This window comes from Folsomia candida, unplaced genomic scaffold (assembly GCF_002217175.1).
Source record: "Folsomia candida strain VU population unplaced genomic scaffold, ASM221717v1 Fcan01_Sc028, whole genome shotgun sequence".
NCBI lineage: Eukaryota > Metazoa > Arthropoda > Collembola > Entomobryomorpha > Isotomidae > Folsomia > Folsomia candida.
The window spans coordinates 1,556,284-1,570,296 of NW_019091220.1; the positions used below are offsets into that span (position 1 = coordinate 1,556,284).

The 14,013-nt window shown below is 38.3% G+C and overlaps 4 protein-coding genes across 4 annotated transcripts; 3 read left to right on the forward strand and 1 right to left on the reverse strand.

Moving 5' to 3' along the window:
• Nucleotides 1-635: 635 nt before the first annotated feature.
• LOC110859991 (NACHT and WD repeat domain-containing protein 2) lies at nucleotides 636-12,485 on the reverse strand. The gene is made up of 37 exons (XM_035859873.1): nucleotides 12,281-12,485; nucleotides 12,131-12,219; nucleotides 12,027-12,051; nucleotides 11,868-11,959; nucleotides 11,765-11,793; nucleotides 11,531-11,705; nucleotides 11,444-11,461; nucleotides 11,250-11,376; nucleotides 11,109-11,183; nucleotides 10,956-11,038; nucleotides 10,856-10,868; nucleotides 10,724-10,778; nucleotides 10,464-10,662; nucleotides 10,132-10,398; nucleotides 9,927-10,066; nucleotides 9,686-9,859; nucleotides 9,566-9,624; nucleotides 7,530-7,625; nucleotides 7,357-7,470; nucleotides 7,219-7,280; nucleotides 5,339-5,361; nucleotides 5,141-5,239; nucleotides 4,954-5,077; nucleotides 4,744-4,872; nucleotides 4,562-4,686; nucleotides 4,403-4,450; nucleotides 3,989-4,158; nucleotides 3,872-3,921; nucleotides 3,661-3,805; nucleotides 3,156-3,558; nucleotides 2,894-3,089; nucleotides 2,687-2,823; nucleotides 2,512-2,609; nucleotides 2,324-2,444; nucleotides 1,370-2,255; nucleotides 1,178-1,292; nucleotides 636-1,100 (listed from the first exon to the last, which is right to left on the reverse strand). The coding sequence occupies exons 1-37, from the start codon at nucleotides 12,384-12,386 to the stop codon at nucleotides 724-726; spliced, it is 5,244 nt and encodes a 1,747-aa protein (XP_035715766.1). The 5' UTR covers nucleotides 12,387-12,485; the 3' UTR covers nucleotides 636-723.
• LOC110859865 lies at nucleotides 5,524-7,104 on the forward strand. Its single transcript, XM_022108881.2, has 4 exons — nucleotides 5,524-5,912; nucleotides 5,986-6,326; nucleotides 6,402-6,591; nucleotides 6,655-7,104. The coding sequence occupies exons 1-4, from the start codon at nucleotides 5,593-5,595 to the stop codon at nucleotides 7,073-7,075; spliced, it is 1,272 nt and encodes a 423-aa protein (XP_021964573.2). The 5' UTR covers nucleotides 5,524-5,592; the 3' UTR covers nucleotides 7,076-7,104.
• Nucleotides 7,737-9,692, forward strand: LOC118438934. The gene is made up of 3 exons (XM_035859874.1): nucleotides 7,737-7,961; nucleotides 8,030-9,142; nucleotides 9,210-9,692. Exons 1-3 carry the CDS (start codon nucleotides 7,811-7,813, stop codon nucleotides 9,524-9,526), a joined length of 1,581 nt encoding a protein of 526 aa, XP_035715767.1. The 5' UTR covers nucleotides 7,737-7,810; the 3' UTR covers nucleotides 9,527-9,692.
• A 269-nt stretch (nucleotides 12,486-12,754) lies between the features above and the next one.
• On the forward strand, nucleotides 12,755-13,626 carry LOC118432877. Its single transcript, XM_035859910.1, has 4 exons — nucleotides 12,755-12,904; nucleotides 12,975-13,047; nucleotides 13,117-13,289; nucleotides 13,370-13,626. Exons 1-4 carry the CDS (start codon nucleotides 12,803-12,805, stop codon nucleotides 13,412-13,414), a joined length of 393 nt encoding a protein of 130 aa, XP_035715803.1. The 5' UTR covers nucleotides 12,755-12,802; the 3' UTR covers nucleotides 13,415-13,626.
• The last annotated feature ends 387 nt before the right edge of the window (nucleotides 13,627-14,013 follow it).

A 14,013-nucleotide genomic window follows, 5' to 3' on the forward strand; every position in this document is an offset into this window, starting at 1 on the left:
TAAAAGCATTGGAAAAATGACACGTTTTGGAGCAGCTCTCGCCAAATACTTCGCGACAACGTGATGTTCTATGATAAAGTTTAAGTTACACTAAATTATCTATCAAATAAGACTATCCGACAGGAAATCGAGATGGGACAGTACTTAAGGTTCCCTTGTTAGCTGTAGATGCCCACGATGTAAAATTGCATTTTATGATTTCGAGTAGAAATTTTCGAAGGATGTCCAGTGGCGGTTAAGTGTGGAAATTGTCCATGTAATTTTGGTGGGCTGTATGTAAATATGTTTTTGAAGTTTGTACATATTCTGAGAAAAAAGGGGAAAAATGGTTTTTAAATTGTAAAGTTAATTTCTTTAAATTTTCATAACTAGATACTTTCAAAAGTCATCGATAAGTCATCGATAAGTTGACTCTTAGTTACGTGAAGCTTGGTGTTTCCTGATAAACACCGGCGTAGCCGTTACTGATTGACGAATCCTGGGTGGATAACGCTCCAATTCGCTCTTGTCTGTCAATTTGGAAGCTATTATGAAAACTAATTCGAATTATGCATCGTTTTAAGCAATGAGGATTTGGCATCCCATAAGGAATTCCCATTAGGAATTGTTAAATGAATTATTTTGTACAAAAAATATTATGATTTCGACTAATTTTTATTAGATTACGGAATTTATTACGAAGAAACTCTCATAAAATATGTATACTAATTTCAGTTGGGGTAACTATTTTCCTTTTAACGTTTTCGTACTCCCACTGCTGCTTTCGCCCCCATCACTTTTAATCGTCTCCGTCCCGTCACTGCTAATGGTCACACCTTCTTCGGTTGTCTCCACGAAGGAGCTCGCCACACTTGAAATGATGCTGATGCCACCGTCCTCAATTCCACTCGTACTGTCCCCAGCCAACGACCCTCTCCCGATACTGCCCCGCTTAACCCGGGCCGCGAGAGCAGCAAGTTTCGCCGCAGTTCGAAAGTAAAATGGAGGACATCGTTTCGCCAAACGTTTCGTCTTTTCGGGGTCCCTGGAAGGGAGCGATTTCAAATATTCACGGACTACTGCGCCATTTCCAGGATCCGCAATAGCGAGGACGGTGAGACCTAAGTTCAGAATTTTTTGGAGGGGCTGGATGTATAATTATTGTGTTATTTAATTAATTGGTAAGTAAACCACCTACATCCATCCATCGTTCCTAGCACCACAGATTTCCCATCCGTCGTACTTTCAATTGAAGACAATTCTGCAGAGACGCGGTACTCAGCAATCCTTTCAGCATCAGAGGTACGGAAAACCTGGGTCAATATTTTAAAAAGAAATTCAAAGTTTCCATCAACTTGGTCCTGGCATTATTCTTGTTCCTGTTCCTCACCCGCAGAGTTTTTCTCCCCCCATGATAATACAGGACATATTCGTCAGTCTTGTTAAACATTGTTATGATGGTGAAAACCCCCTCGGCAACTTTTGGGATAAAAGTTCGAATAGTTTTCCCATTTTTTAACTCAATCAATTCTAATCCACCTCGTCCAGGTGCGTACAAACCATATTTTCCATCCTTTGTGCATCGTCCTCCCCATTTAGGCACACTTCGAATAAAACGTTTCGTCTTAACGTCGATAATATTGCCCTTGTCAGAATCTATAAAGGCAATTTGCGTCGCTCTCTTCGGCACGGCAAGGATTGTGGTATAATCCTTAAAATTTGGGTACTTCAAGACAACTTTGTGCATCAATAGGCCCGTTTTCGCATTAAATATGAACATGGTGTCCTTTAGTTTTTCAAATCCTGGACCAACAAGTAAACTCCCGTCCGAAGTGGGGGTCAGATTTCTCAAATTTTTTATCGGATAGTCAAATTCGTATAGGAGACGGTCTTCTTCTTCCGTCTCAAGAGTGACCTTTCGTCCTTTCACGAGTGACCTCATTTCCGCCCCGGCAACAACAATTTTCGACACTGCAATTAGAATTGTGTCCTTTTCGATGAAAAAGAGCTGTTTTATAGAATCTTGGGCTTCCTTAAATATGACGAGAGTTGGAGAGTCGGGAGGATCCAAGATTGGATCAGGAAATTTCCATATAAGAATGTTTCCGCTTTCCGCTGTGGCGACGTATTTGCCGTTTTTTGTTATCACGGCCTGAGTCACGATTGCACCGAGAGGAGAATCCGCTAGCTTGTCGATCATTCGACCCGTGCGGAGATCCCAAATACCGACGCAGTTTCGCGTCGCAGTAGCGGCGATATTACGTTCGGGGGATATGCTATAAGAAAATTGGTAAAACAGATATACAGAAATTTTTAAATATTATTGGTTTCTAATTATTTCTACCTGATTCCGTCAATTTGTAACTCGTGCCTGTCAATAGTGTGGACTTGTTCGAAAATGTTGTTAATATTCCAAACTTTTACGGTCCTGTCGATCGACGAAGTTATCACAGAGTTCCAGTTTCCTGGAAGATCCGAATAAATGTGGTGTAAATTACAATAATTTCTTATTGTAGTAAAAAAAATCAGTACCTATCGTGAGACTCTGTATTTTGATAATGCGACCGAAATGTGCATCTAAATTTTTGAGTAATTCCCCATTTGACATGTCCCAAATGTAAAGATTTTTTCTATAAAAAAAATTTGACTATCATCATTAACACATTGTTCATTGACATAATTATGTTACATAATTCCTTGCACCCACCTCACACCCGCAATCGCGTAAATGTTATCTCTGCTCATGACGCAAGAATTTGACTCCAACGGTTTCGTAGATATGTTCCGAATTCCATTATCCGGAAGCAGCAGGATTGACATTTTCCCAGATTCTAGATTCCACGCCTGTCATAACCAAATAAATATGTGGCATACCTACATAAATATTATTCGCATATCATTATTTCAACCCCACCTTATATCCAAACATAAACGTTCCAATCGCAAATTTATCGTCCTGACTGATTGTCAATTGTATCAGCTTATCACATCCTTCATATATTCGTTTTTTCACCCATTTACCCTCCTCTGGATTAAATCGAATCTCTATTACATTGTTCTCCACGCAGGCGTATAATTTATCCTGGTTTATAGCGTGAATCACAAGTGCGCTAAACATAATCGTAAAAATTGTTACACTAACGTCACTACAAATAATAAAATTGAGTTCTTCCTACCCCTGAAATTCCAACTCGTCTGACCTTACGCCACCCTTACTCCAGCGGACTAAACGCATCCCAATGTCGTCCAAATTTCCTGTCCAATAAATTACGTCGAATTCGTCCAACGTGTAAAACGTCATTCTCAATATTTGCATCTCCTTGTCCGCCACAATGTCGTCTAAATTGTTGTCGATTTCTCCCGTGATAGAATTATAGACGACGGCCCCCTTCCCGCAGTAGACGACGAGGTGCATGTTGAGCAAGGAAAGGCCGCAAATTCCCGTCCGTTTGGCGACAAAGGGATGCTCGAAGATTGAGTATTCGTTAGTCAACATGTTAAGGAGGATTATCTGGTTGATGTTTGAGTAGGCTGCGGCGTAGCGGTTATCAGGCGAGATGCAAAGACCTTGCAGAATGCCTGATAAGACAAATATGATTTTTTTAAATCTCAATTTCCCCATAAATTTGTATTTCGAAATTTGTGGATCCGTATTAAACTTTGTATTACACAGTTACTTACCCTCAATTCCCGGAGTCACATCGCGACACAGGTCAGACGTTGATAAATCCCAGGTGATGAATTTGTTCGAGATTGAAATCACATAGCGATAGTCGGCCGTAAGACAGAAGCCAAAAACGGCGAATTGATGGCCTTCAAGGGAGTACTGGCAGAAAAATAAATTCTAATTTATTTTATTACTGTTTATTTAATTAATGGTTTAATTAACTACCTTTAATGGACCTCCTGGAGTATGGAGGCAGTGATAACTCGGGATGAGAGCTAAGGAAATAAATTAATAAGAAAACGCAAAATCATTATCCATCATTTTAGGTACAAATGTACATGCCTTGATGCTCAATCCCTTCATTGTCACACTGTTCCAACAACCGCTTCACGTTCGGATTTCCTCCAATTTCCGGTAGCAGCCGTCCGATTAATTGAGGTGCCAACATTTGCGGATGGTTCATCAATATGGCACCACCCAAGCGAAGGGCATCCGCGACAAGCATAATTTCTCTGTATATTATTTTATCGAATGAATAGAATTTTCTACGTACGTATTTAAATTAAAGAATCCATGCATTTACCACAAACCTTCTAAGTTGCCGTTCACTTTCTCTAAGCAATTTAAAATATAAGACATAACATGCATAACACTAAATTAAAAGCATGCTTCAAAATAATAGCATTCCCAATTATTTAAATACAAATAAAAATATTAAGAATTTATTAATTCATGGTCAAAATATCGATTCGAAACCTTGAACTTTCGCGATCTTCCACATGGGCGCACGCATCCTCAAAATCGCTGTAAGAAAATAATTAGAAAATTTTATTCGTCTCGTTTAAGCGTCATTAATCTCGGACCAAATTCCATTTTGCCATTTTGCGGTGGAAAAGAGTTGACTTATGTAGATACCTTAGACATGACTGCAGTGGACAGCTTGAAATTTTTGCGTGAAGCCATTTGTAGTTAAAGAGGACATTGTCGTATAGATCTTTAAACCGCATTGATCTCACCAAATGGTACGGAAGTTCTCCAAACTAATAAAAGAATTGGAAATAAAATTTATCCCCCCAATTTACATGAAAATTGTGCACCTTTCTTAAATTATAGCGAGAAATTTTCCCATCCTTTCCCACATAAACTAACGGTTGTAATGGCACTTTTCTATCGGCGGCTGCATTTTTGTCCTTCAGACCGAATCTGTGCTTCTGAATTTCCGTATACTGGAAAATAGATTGGTTGAAAATTTAAGATTAAAGTAATTAATTTCCCAATTGGTTTAATAATATAGTTTAAACGTCTACTTGAAACGGTTTAGGATTTCCGCCTCCCCAAATGCCCAAAAAATAGTCGGCAATAGAAGAATGAAAATAGATTGACATCCCTTCATCCTTAAAATAGCGTTCATTCGCAGCATCACGGAACTGTCTGTGTGATTTCAAGAAGAGGTCACAATTCAGTTTGACCTAATATTACCCGTTTTATACGAACCTGTGATACCAACTCAACACACTGACCCCATCGGCCTCCCTTTCGCTCAAATAATTTGGCAAGTCGTTCCTGATCCTGGTCCAAAGAAGGGGTGGGATCCTGTAGAATTATAAAAAGTGTCATTACGTCGTCTGTTAATATCCCTCCTCACCATGTAGATAATTTAATAAGTTAATTTTTTTGATATAAAATATTTACCTCCGCACGGGCGGCAAGTGATACTGATAAAATATTATCCCCCCACACATGTAATTGATAAAATTAAGTTTTTAAGTATAAAATATTTACCTTCGCACGGGCGGCAAGTGATACTGGTAAACGTTTCGTCAAGCTCAGTTGAACCAAGCCGAGCACGAGCAAGCTCGGTTCAACTTAACATTTGGCTCACCTCTAGTATTTGTCTGACATTTAAGTTTGGGTTGGCGCAGTTAAATTGAAATAAATAAAAAAATATGGAGCTACCGAATATTGAGTGTGTTAGGCTATTTGAGGAGATGACTTTCGTGCAGTTATCTGCTACACTCCAATCAGGACAAAATATTTTGTCGCGTAAAGCGCGAGAACTCGCTTCTGGTGGTGAAAGTGCTTCCACGGATGGTGGTGAAAGTAGTACTACTGATGGTGGTGGAGAGAGAGATCCCAGGCCCAAGAAGAAGAAGAAGAAAGTTGAGGTCGATTTGGAGACTTTGAACTGGTTTGTTACCAAACCATGCAAGCGTGAAGGTTGCGGAAAGTGTGACAAAGTATACTCTGGAACCGAGTTAGATAATAGGTATGCATACTAATATATCACAAGTGATGGGATTTACTTAATTTGCATATTTCACATCCTTAATTATGTTTAGGTCGCCATTTTCAGAGTCCATCCAGCTCCAAGACGAGCCCCACTACTCATGTCTCAATGATAAGAATATCGTATATGGAAAGTGGTGCTGGCATCCAGGTGGATGCTTAAGGGAGAATGGGCAACCCTCTCTAATTAAGATAGGACAGACTGGGACGCCGTTGCATAACGACCGAATTGGTCAACAATTGCAACAAGTGAAAAGCTGTACGACCACCAAATACATGCCCAACACGGAAGTAGCGAATCATTTTCGACACCACTGGGAAAATGATGATGAGAAACGAGACCCCTATCAGTTTGTTAGTTTCTCCATTCTTCAACAACTTGGCACTGACAAGGGTTAGCATAATAATTGCTATTCAATAAGTGTACAAGTTTGGAATGTTTATAATGCGATATTGTTTTTTTAAACAGATGAGAATGATAGACTGAGAATTGAAAGGGCGTTGATAATTCGTTTCAACACCATCCTCCCAGACTATGGAATAAATAGGAACATTCCTAACCCTTCTACTGAGACTGAAACACCCCCCAAACAATCAACTTCCTCCCCTTTGGTGAATTGGGCACAAAATCAATACATGAGAAGTGCAGAATCCGAACCGTGAGAATACATGTGCGCATTAAATATTATGTATGCATACTAACTGGGTTGCGTATTATTTAGGAAAAGACCGTTTCCTCTTAAAATCGCAGTGGCTCTAGCACTGAAACAAACTGAAGTCCCTTTTCAAGCATTGTCCTCCGCCATTTCAAAATTTTTGTTTGACACCTTCACTTGTTTTAGTGTTAAACCCTCAACAATCCGGTCAATTTTGCACTGTAATGGAGACCAAGACTACGAGTCCTTCCATGTCTCACAGGAGGATAAGACGAAATGGTTTTATACTGCTGTAAAAGGACGACCGGGACACAAAGGATCAAGAGCCATACCAACACAAATTGGATTTCGTGCAAGTATTTGGCCTTCAACAAATCGGAAATTGATCGAATGGTTAGGAGATGCAGATAATATCGCTATTCTTTACAAACATGCCAATCCAGAGGTTGATTTACAAGCCATCATCGATTTATCACTTACTGCTTAAATTATTATTTGGGTTGTCAAGGTAAAAGTTTGTACTACCAACTACTAGTGTAGTTTATATTTTATCAATGTGTTTAAATAAAAGTATTGTACTACCAACCAGTGCAAAGAGCAAATCCATTCAAGTACAAGAAGTTCACACACCTGATAAACGTCATCTAACACCTTATCGTCCAAGCTTATCAAGTCTTCTAGCTCTGTCTCACCTGGAATTATAAGTCCCACAAAATCATGCAATCTTAATCATTTTTCATGTCGCATCATTTCATGAAGAAAACTAACTGAGTCCACTCTTCGCGGCCGTGATATACGCCAGCGCATGGGTCACGAGCAAGCTTCCGTGCTGGATTTCGATTCGTTCAAACAGTTTGAAAATGCTTTCTCTCACATTCGTCGCTAAAATTAAATTTGCATACAAGTTACTTGCATATGCAAATTAGTATGTATGCACATACCCAAAAGCGTGTCAGTCTGCTTGGAATAACTTTTCCACCTGCAAATCTCTGCAAAAACCAATTTCACAAAGATTGGAAGACTGCATTCCGCCAAACCTATATAGGAAGAATAGGATTTTTATTTTATTTTAAGTAACATAGGTCGTTGACCTGTGTTACTTAAACCCCACACATCTTCCATCCACACACAACTCCACTCAACTCGGTCGCTCCCTTTCTCTCGCATTGTTGTTATTTTTTAATTAATAATCACCAATTAAAATTAGTTTGTTTTTGTGAAAATGTTGTCAAAACATGCGTGTTCGGAAGTGGAAGGTAGTCCCACACAGAAGAAGAAAGTTCGATTAAACTTCACAGTGTATCAACCCCCTCCTGGCTCTTCTATTAAAATCTGCGTGAAAAGCGAAGATGGAGAACTCCAAGAAATTGATGGTAAGCTTTAAATTACTTTATTAATTCTCGTATAGTTTAGTCACTAATTTTAATGAAAATGTTTCTAGAGTGTTCACCCTTCAACTCCCAAGAGACTCAGACAACACGCTTTCTGTGGAAAACCGCTACTTCCCCCTCCCCTCCAGAAGGTCAACCATGGACTCCACCTACTCCACTCTCAATGGCTGACTTCATATTCCGACATGTGAAGAATTTCCTGAAATATGATGGAGAAGACAGGCTCATGAAAACCTCAGATGACATGAAAACACTGCTGAAATCTGGAAGAACCATGAAGATCACAAAAGATGCAAGGAAGGTGACAGCCCAAACTATACAAAGGAGAAATAGAACACCTAATAAAACCAAATCCAACACGGAAGTGACCACTATTGTGGATGTCACGTTTTCTGGAGGAAGAATAACGTGGAGAACTGATGGTGGAGGGAGATGTGGAATATGTAAAGACGGGGATTGCTGGAAAATACAAGCAAACGATGGGGCCTGTAATGAACACGCCAACTGTTATGTGACACACTTCCTTGTGAATGATGAAAACAACCCTTTGCCCACTTACACCCTCCTGACAACCAAACCCCACGCTACAAAATTCACCCACACTTTAGATGGAGTTCTACAGACATCGCGGAATACTCCTACGAATTATGCCGCTTTTTGCAACTACGAGGAAAAGCAGAAGGAAGCAAAACTTTCTCCTAAATGGAAGCTGGTGACGCCACGTCCTTGGATAGCGAAAGGTTTGGACTTGTCCAAAACATTTCATCAAACCACCAGCGTTACTCTCGCCATTATTTCCACCATCAATTCACATGAAAAGAATGCAGCCAATCCTGTGAAATTCGTCAGGGATCGAATTTTTGTTGACCAAGTCGATTGGGCAGTCGTGAAGACTATTTTGGAGAACTCTGGCTTCAAACTGGAACTAGGGGAGACCTCAGAGTATGGAGAGATCAATGAATCCCCATTATTGAAAAAAGATGACCTGAAGTGGAGGGATGGCGACAGCTGGATCTACATGAAATTTGGCACTACAGGAAGAATCTACGTTGGAAAGGTTAAGCAACGCAATATGGGTAGAGGGAGTGGACCCATGCCTCAATCATTCATTCATCGAAGTCATCCTCCTACGGATAAGGGAATCCCTCTCTTCCAGTGTGAAGGTGAAGATGACTTATTATAATAATTATTATTAACTTGAATTTATATTAACTGTAAATAATATGGAAGGTGACGCTGACTGCATAGAGGAGGAGACAAACAAGATGGAAAGTGTTGGACAGTTGGGAGTAATCTTTTGTGAGATGTTGGGAGGGGCTATCGACGGTCACCCGATCAAAATTGATTTTGAGAAGTATGAGAATTTATCCGAATGGGAGGATCGTCATGTGGATAGACTGAAGAAGCTGGTCGGATTTTGGACCAGTCAAAAATTAGAGTTTACTATCCCGGAAGGTGTTGATGTTTCATCAATTAATTGGGAACCCTTAAAAAATTTGTATTTGGGACCCCGCTCAGCAGCAGCTTCATCAAAATTTGATTTTTAACCCAACCCAACTTTTTAACTAGAAATTCAGTTATCTCACCGTTACAGACGACACGCCATTGATAATTATTCACGTCTCGATTCGCTGCTACTAGCCATCTAATCAATTAAGAAAATAATTTAATTGGTTAATTTCTATATGAATTAATCAATCCCTCACCTCCGAATGACCACAGTGGCTAATTGTTCTCCTAAACTCGTGACTTCCAAAAATGCCTTTTCATCATCCAAAATCCTCCTCAGGAGCAAATAATCCGCACTGATTTCATCGTCGTTTGGCTCATAGACACAACTTATTATGATTTTACAGTATTTTGGCAATTTACTGGGAAGCCTACAATTATCATCGATCATCAATTAATTCAACTCATTTTCATTCTATGAAAATTATAATTTCTTACCAAGTCAACTTATTCGCCCCACTCGCCCCCGTCAACTGATCCACGGAGTCCAGAAACACGAGCAGCGGTTGATCCACGCTTCCATAGGTAAGGAGATTTTTAAAATGTGCCGTCAGCGGGACCAAATCATCAGGAATATCCTAATCAACAAAATTTAATCCCCCACAAAAATTAACCCATCGTTAACATGGCCTAATAACCGAACCTCCATGGGAAGCATGAAATTATAGCTGATTTGTTGACACAAGCTGATCAACATTGGCGTCAAGGCGGAAGAATCTGGCGTCGTTCCCAAAAATCGAAGAATCAAAAGCGGTGTCGATTTAATCCATTCGAAACACATGGCTGCAATTTTTGCGAGTAAAGACGTCTTCCCACATCCGCCCTGACCGTAAAGTATCATTGGCTTATCGCTTGGACCAAGGATGTACTCTTTTCCTAATTCGAGGGAATGTTCCCGGCCGTAAAATACCTACAATTTACATACATGATTTATCTACTGTTTTTGTACAATTTATGAGAATATTTCTCTCATACTTTCACGGATCCGTTGCATGCATGCAAATGTTGCAAGATTTCGGTCACGATTACACCCTGTGCGGACGAGTCTTCCTTTCGCATCGCACGATCCACTAATTTTGTAATGTTTTTGTAAAAATGGGCCAAAAATCCGGACAGATATTCTTCATGCGTGTCACTGGAGATCCCTTCACGACCCATCCATTCCACTGTATACCTATAATTAACATTATATTTTGTTTAATCTACATAAAAGTTTAGCAATAAAATTATTTTACTTTTGCATATTTGTTGCCTCGATTTTGTTTGGAAGGCGTTCATCTCTTAAATTTCCTAAAAAAAATATTTGTCAATGTCTTTAAACGCTTGTTTAAGGTAAAAGATTTATGTAATTCAGAAAAAAATATTACCTAATAGACGCGACTATTCGAAAATATTTAAACATGTAGACATAATTTTTAAATTAAGGATTTATCTAATGATATGTAAATATAATTTAGGCACGCTTACAGCCTCCTGATCAATCCCACGGTTAATTATGTCAATAAAGTTGGAAGCCTTCTTGATATTTTGCAAATTGATGTTGTTGATGTCTGCTCGGTTAAATTGTAATTAACAATTTTAAAACCTTAATATTTTAATTAAAAAGTTAATTTAACTCACATCGAACGTATGCTAAACAATGAGCTTTTGTGTTTTCCACGTTTAGCACACCGTTTATAACTTCTCTTTCAGTGACTATTACAAAAATTAATTACTTAATTAAATATTCAATCAATCAATTAATCCTCAAATTTTGCATACCGCTCATGAAATAATTGTGCATCGCATCGTGGTCAACTTGACCATTTAAAAAACAAGTATGAACGGCTTTACGGAGTAATTTTTGCATTTTGTTTAACGTGTCCCACCAAATGGCTTGGTCTTGCGACTGCATAAATATTTTTAAAATTTGTCATAATTTCCTTTTTCTTGAACAGAAACATTATAGAACTCACTTGAAGTTTTGGGACACGCTGCGCAAGTAAATAATTCATTTTTACATGCGCATATTTTTTTAACATAAAAGACTAAATATGATCCACCTTGTTATTAAAGTTGAGTAAAATTGTTGAAATCGGTTGCAAAATGAAAACGTTGGGGACAGCATTTGTATCTTTTTTATACCACAAGTCCAACAAATAAGTGTCCACGCCCATTTGAACCAACGTTTCCTTCAACATGATCAACTCGCTCGCCATGATTATCGTGGGAATCGGTCTGGGATAACACTTAATTTTGATCTTGATTGTCAAGAAATTTATTAGTTAATTAATTACCTGTAACCATATTTTTGACCTAAGAATACCTAAAATGAGAATAAAATGAGCTGTCAGAATTAGAATAAATGCAAATAATTACAATTAAAAACTCGGGTTTTACCACAAAATTAGGCCCCATACTTAACCTCTGGCAATTAATGATCTCTCGCATGCAGAGTTCTGTGGTCATGTGATCGTCCGTAGCTTCGTCTCCTGCACAAAATTGTTGTTTTTAGTCTTGTTTTTAATTATTTGGATTATCAAAATTCTATCCACTTACGGACACCCCATCGCATATCCACAACCTAATTATTATTCAAATAAAAAGTTATACCGAAATAAATATAGGTATGTCTGAATGAAAATTTTAATTCGAAAAATTACTTGAAATTCTAGACCATGTTTTTCCCTACAATATTCTTTAATTTTTGGATAAACCTCCGCCATCAGAGTATTTCTCTCAAGGGCCGTGTCTATAAAAATTTACTTGATTATCAATTTCGTCCATTTAACTACATTAAATTTACGAATTACCAGTAAACGTGGAACTGGTAAAAATCCTCACAATTTTGGAACTAACGGGAGGCAACTCTTCCACCAAACAACCCGAAAAGACACGATCTATCGTTCTGTCATCCATTTTAACCAATTTTTAAATTTTTACTGCCAAATACTTTGCCCTATTCCCTTCACCACGCTCGTCCAGGATCAAACTAACCCACATTTTCAAAACCAATACGGATTTTCCTTCTCTCCAATGTAAGTAAGTCATTCTCCTCTGCAGGAGGAAAGAAATATCGTGCGAAAAATTTGACAGTGTCGAAACGTGTATCGATTTAACAAAGTCATTTACGAACCACAATGCGAAACTCCATAAATAACTCTGACGAAGAATAGATTTATCATTATTCTCAAAGCAACGAATTTTGCTATGCCGATGATTTCCTTGTGAGTAATCAAAACAGGAAAGAAAATATCTGCATTTTATTATGCCCACGTAATAATGAATTAATTAAATGCGCTGAAAATTGTCATCACAAAAAATTAGCACACAAAATGGAACCTCAAGTCGTCCTTCCCCCAATGAACGTCACGTCTTCCTCCACGGCCTCACTTACCAGCTCGGGAAGCACGCTTATCACCTCAGATCCCGCAGTGGTAGGATAACATGGCAGGAAAATTAAAGATAAGCGGAAAAATTAAAATTAACATAATTTCTTGCTTATAGGGAGGACAAGATGAAGGGACAGATTCTCTCATGAGAGACCAAATTGGCATAAAACCTCAAGCTCCAGGACAGAGTCGGTTAATTATATTTATTAACTTTTAACTATATAATTCACTAAATATCTCGAAACTTTGCAACATAGATATTTGTAAATATTGTGGAAAAGAAATTGATGACCCGGAAGAGAAGAATATTCCATCGAACGTGGCCTGGCTGTCTTTCTCGTTCCTGTTCCTATGTTGTCTTTGGTGGTTATCTTGGGTCCCCTTCATCGTGGACAATAAGAGATGCAATATTTGCAAAACAGCCGTTAAGGTGATTTATTTAGTGGAGTGGATTTATCCATATTTCATTTTACCTTATTGTCATCTTATTTGCATATTGCATATATTAAGGTTTGTCCCCATTGTTATCGACGTATCGACCGACCTCCCGTTTAACATCTCCCCTGTGGATTAAGTGGGAGAAGAGGAAATAATAAAGGTACAAATTGACATCAGCAGGGATTCGGAAACAAGTTGGTAGAATTTTTTACAAGTAAAAATACAGAGAATAAAATAACTTGTGTTCAACTTCGTAATAACACTTACGATATATTTCATCTCGCCTCAAGGTACACATAAATCGATACTCAAATATTCGGAGAGTGGTGAACGTCTCATCTCACCTCCGCTTTCTCAGCTTTTATACAGTGCTCCATATTTTGCATTGCATCATGCATCACTTTCTTTGGGGTGAGATTTTGATTATGATGATGACTTGTCGAAGAGTCATTTAATAAATGCAAAACTTATAAAGCATAAAATATAAATTCATAGAAATTTGGCTCTCATTGATCATATAGTTTTATCCCATTTTTATCTTTATACGCTATCATATGCTGATTAATTATCTATATAATTTTTGTTCAAGAATAATCAACCACCGGATGTTATACATACATAACATTGAAATTTACGTAAAGGTCATAATTGTGTTCTTGAACTGATTTGATAGAAAATTATGCATTAGAATAAGTACATGTACCATCATTGTGATT

Excerpts from the sequence above, each read along its gene's own strand:
- LOC118432877 (XM_035859910.1), top strand. The coding sequence starts at position 12,803 with ATGGAACCTCAAGTCGTCCTTCCCCCAATGAACGTCACGTCTTCCTCC. Across the intron at positions 12,905-12,974 it reads TCACCTCAGATCCCGCAGTG|GGAGGACAAGATGAAGGGAC; the intron begins GTAGGATAACAT and ends TCTTGCTTATAG. Across the intron at positions 13,048-13,116 it reads ACCTCAAGCTCCAGGACAGA|ATATTTGTAAATATTGTGGA; the intron begins GTCGGTTAATTA and ends TTTGCAACATAG.
- LOC118438934 (XM_035859874.1), top strand. The coding sequence starts at position 7,811 with ATGTTGTCAAAACATGCGTGTTCGGAAGTGGAAGGTAGTCCCACACAG. Across the intron at positions 7,962-8,029 it reads AGAACTCCAAGAAATTGATG|AGTGTTCACCCTTCAACTCC; the intron begins GTAAGCTTTAAA and ends AAATGTTTCTAG. Across the intron at positions 9,143-9,209 it reads CCCTCTCTTCCAGTGTGAAG|GTGACGCTGACTGCATAGAG; the intron begins GTGAAGATGACT and ends ATAATATGGAAG.
- LOC110859991 (XM_035859873.1), bottom strand. The coding sequence starts at position 12,386 with ATGGATGACAGAACGATAGATCGTGTCTTTTCGGGTTGTTTGGTGGAA. Across the intron at positions 11,184-11,249 it reads GCACAATTATTTCATGAGCG|TCACTGAAAGAGAAGTTATA; the intron begins GTATGCAAAATT and ends TTTTTGTAATAG. Across the intron at positions 9,860-9,926 it reads GGGGCGAATAAGTTGACTTG|GCTTCCCAGTAAATTGCCAA; the intron begins GTAAGAAATTAT and ends TGATAATTGTAG.
- LOC110859865 (XM_022108881.2), top strand. The coding sequence starts at position 5,593 with ATGGAGCTACCGAATATTGAGTGTGTTAGGCTATTTGAGGAGATGACT. Across the intron at positions 6,327-6,401 it reads ACAACTTGGCACTGACAAGG|ATGAGAATGATAGACTGAGA; the intron begins GTTAGCATAATA and ends TTTTTTAAACAG. Across the intron at positions 6,592-6,654 it reads AGAAGTGCAGAATCCGAACC|GAAAAGACCGTTTCCTCTTA; the intron begins GTGAGAATACAT and ends CGTATTATTTAG.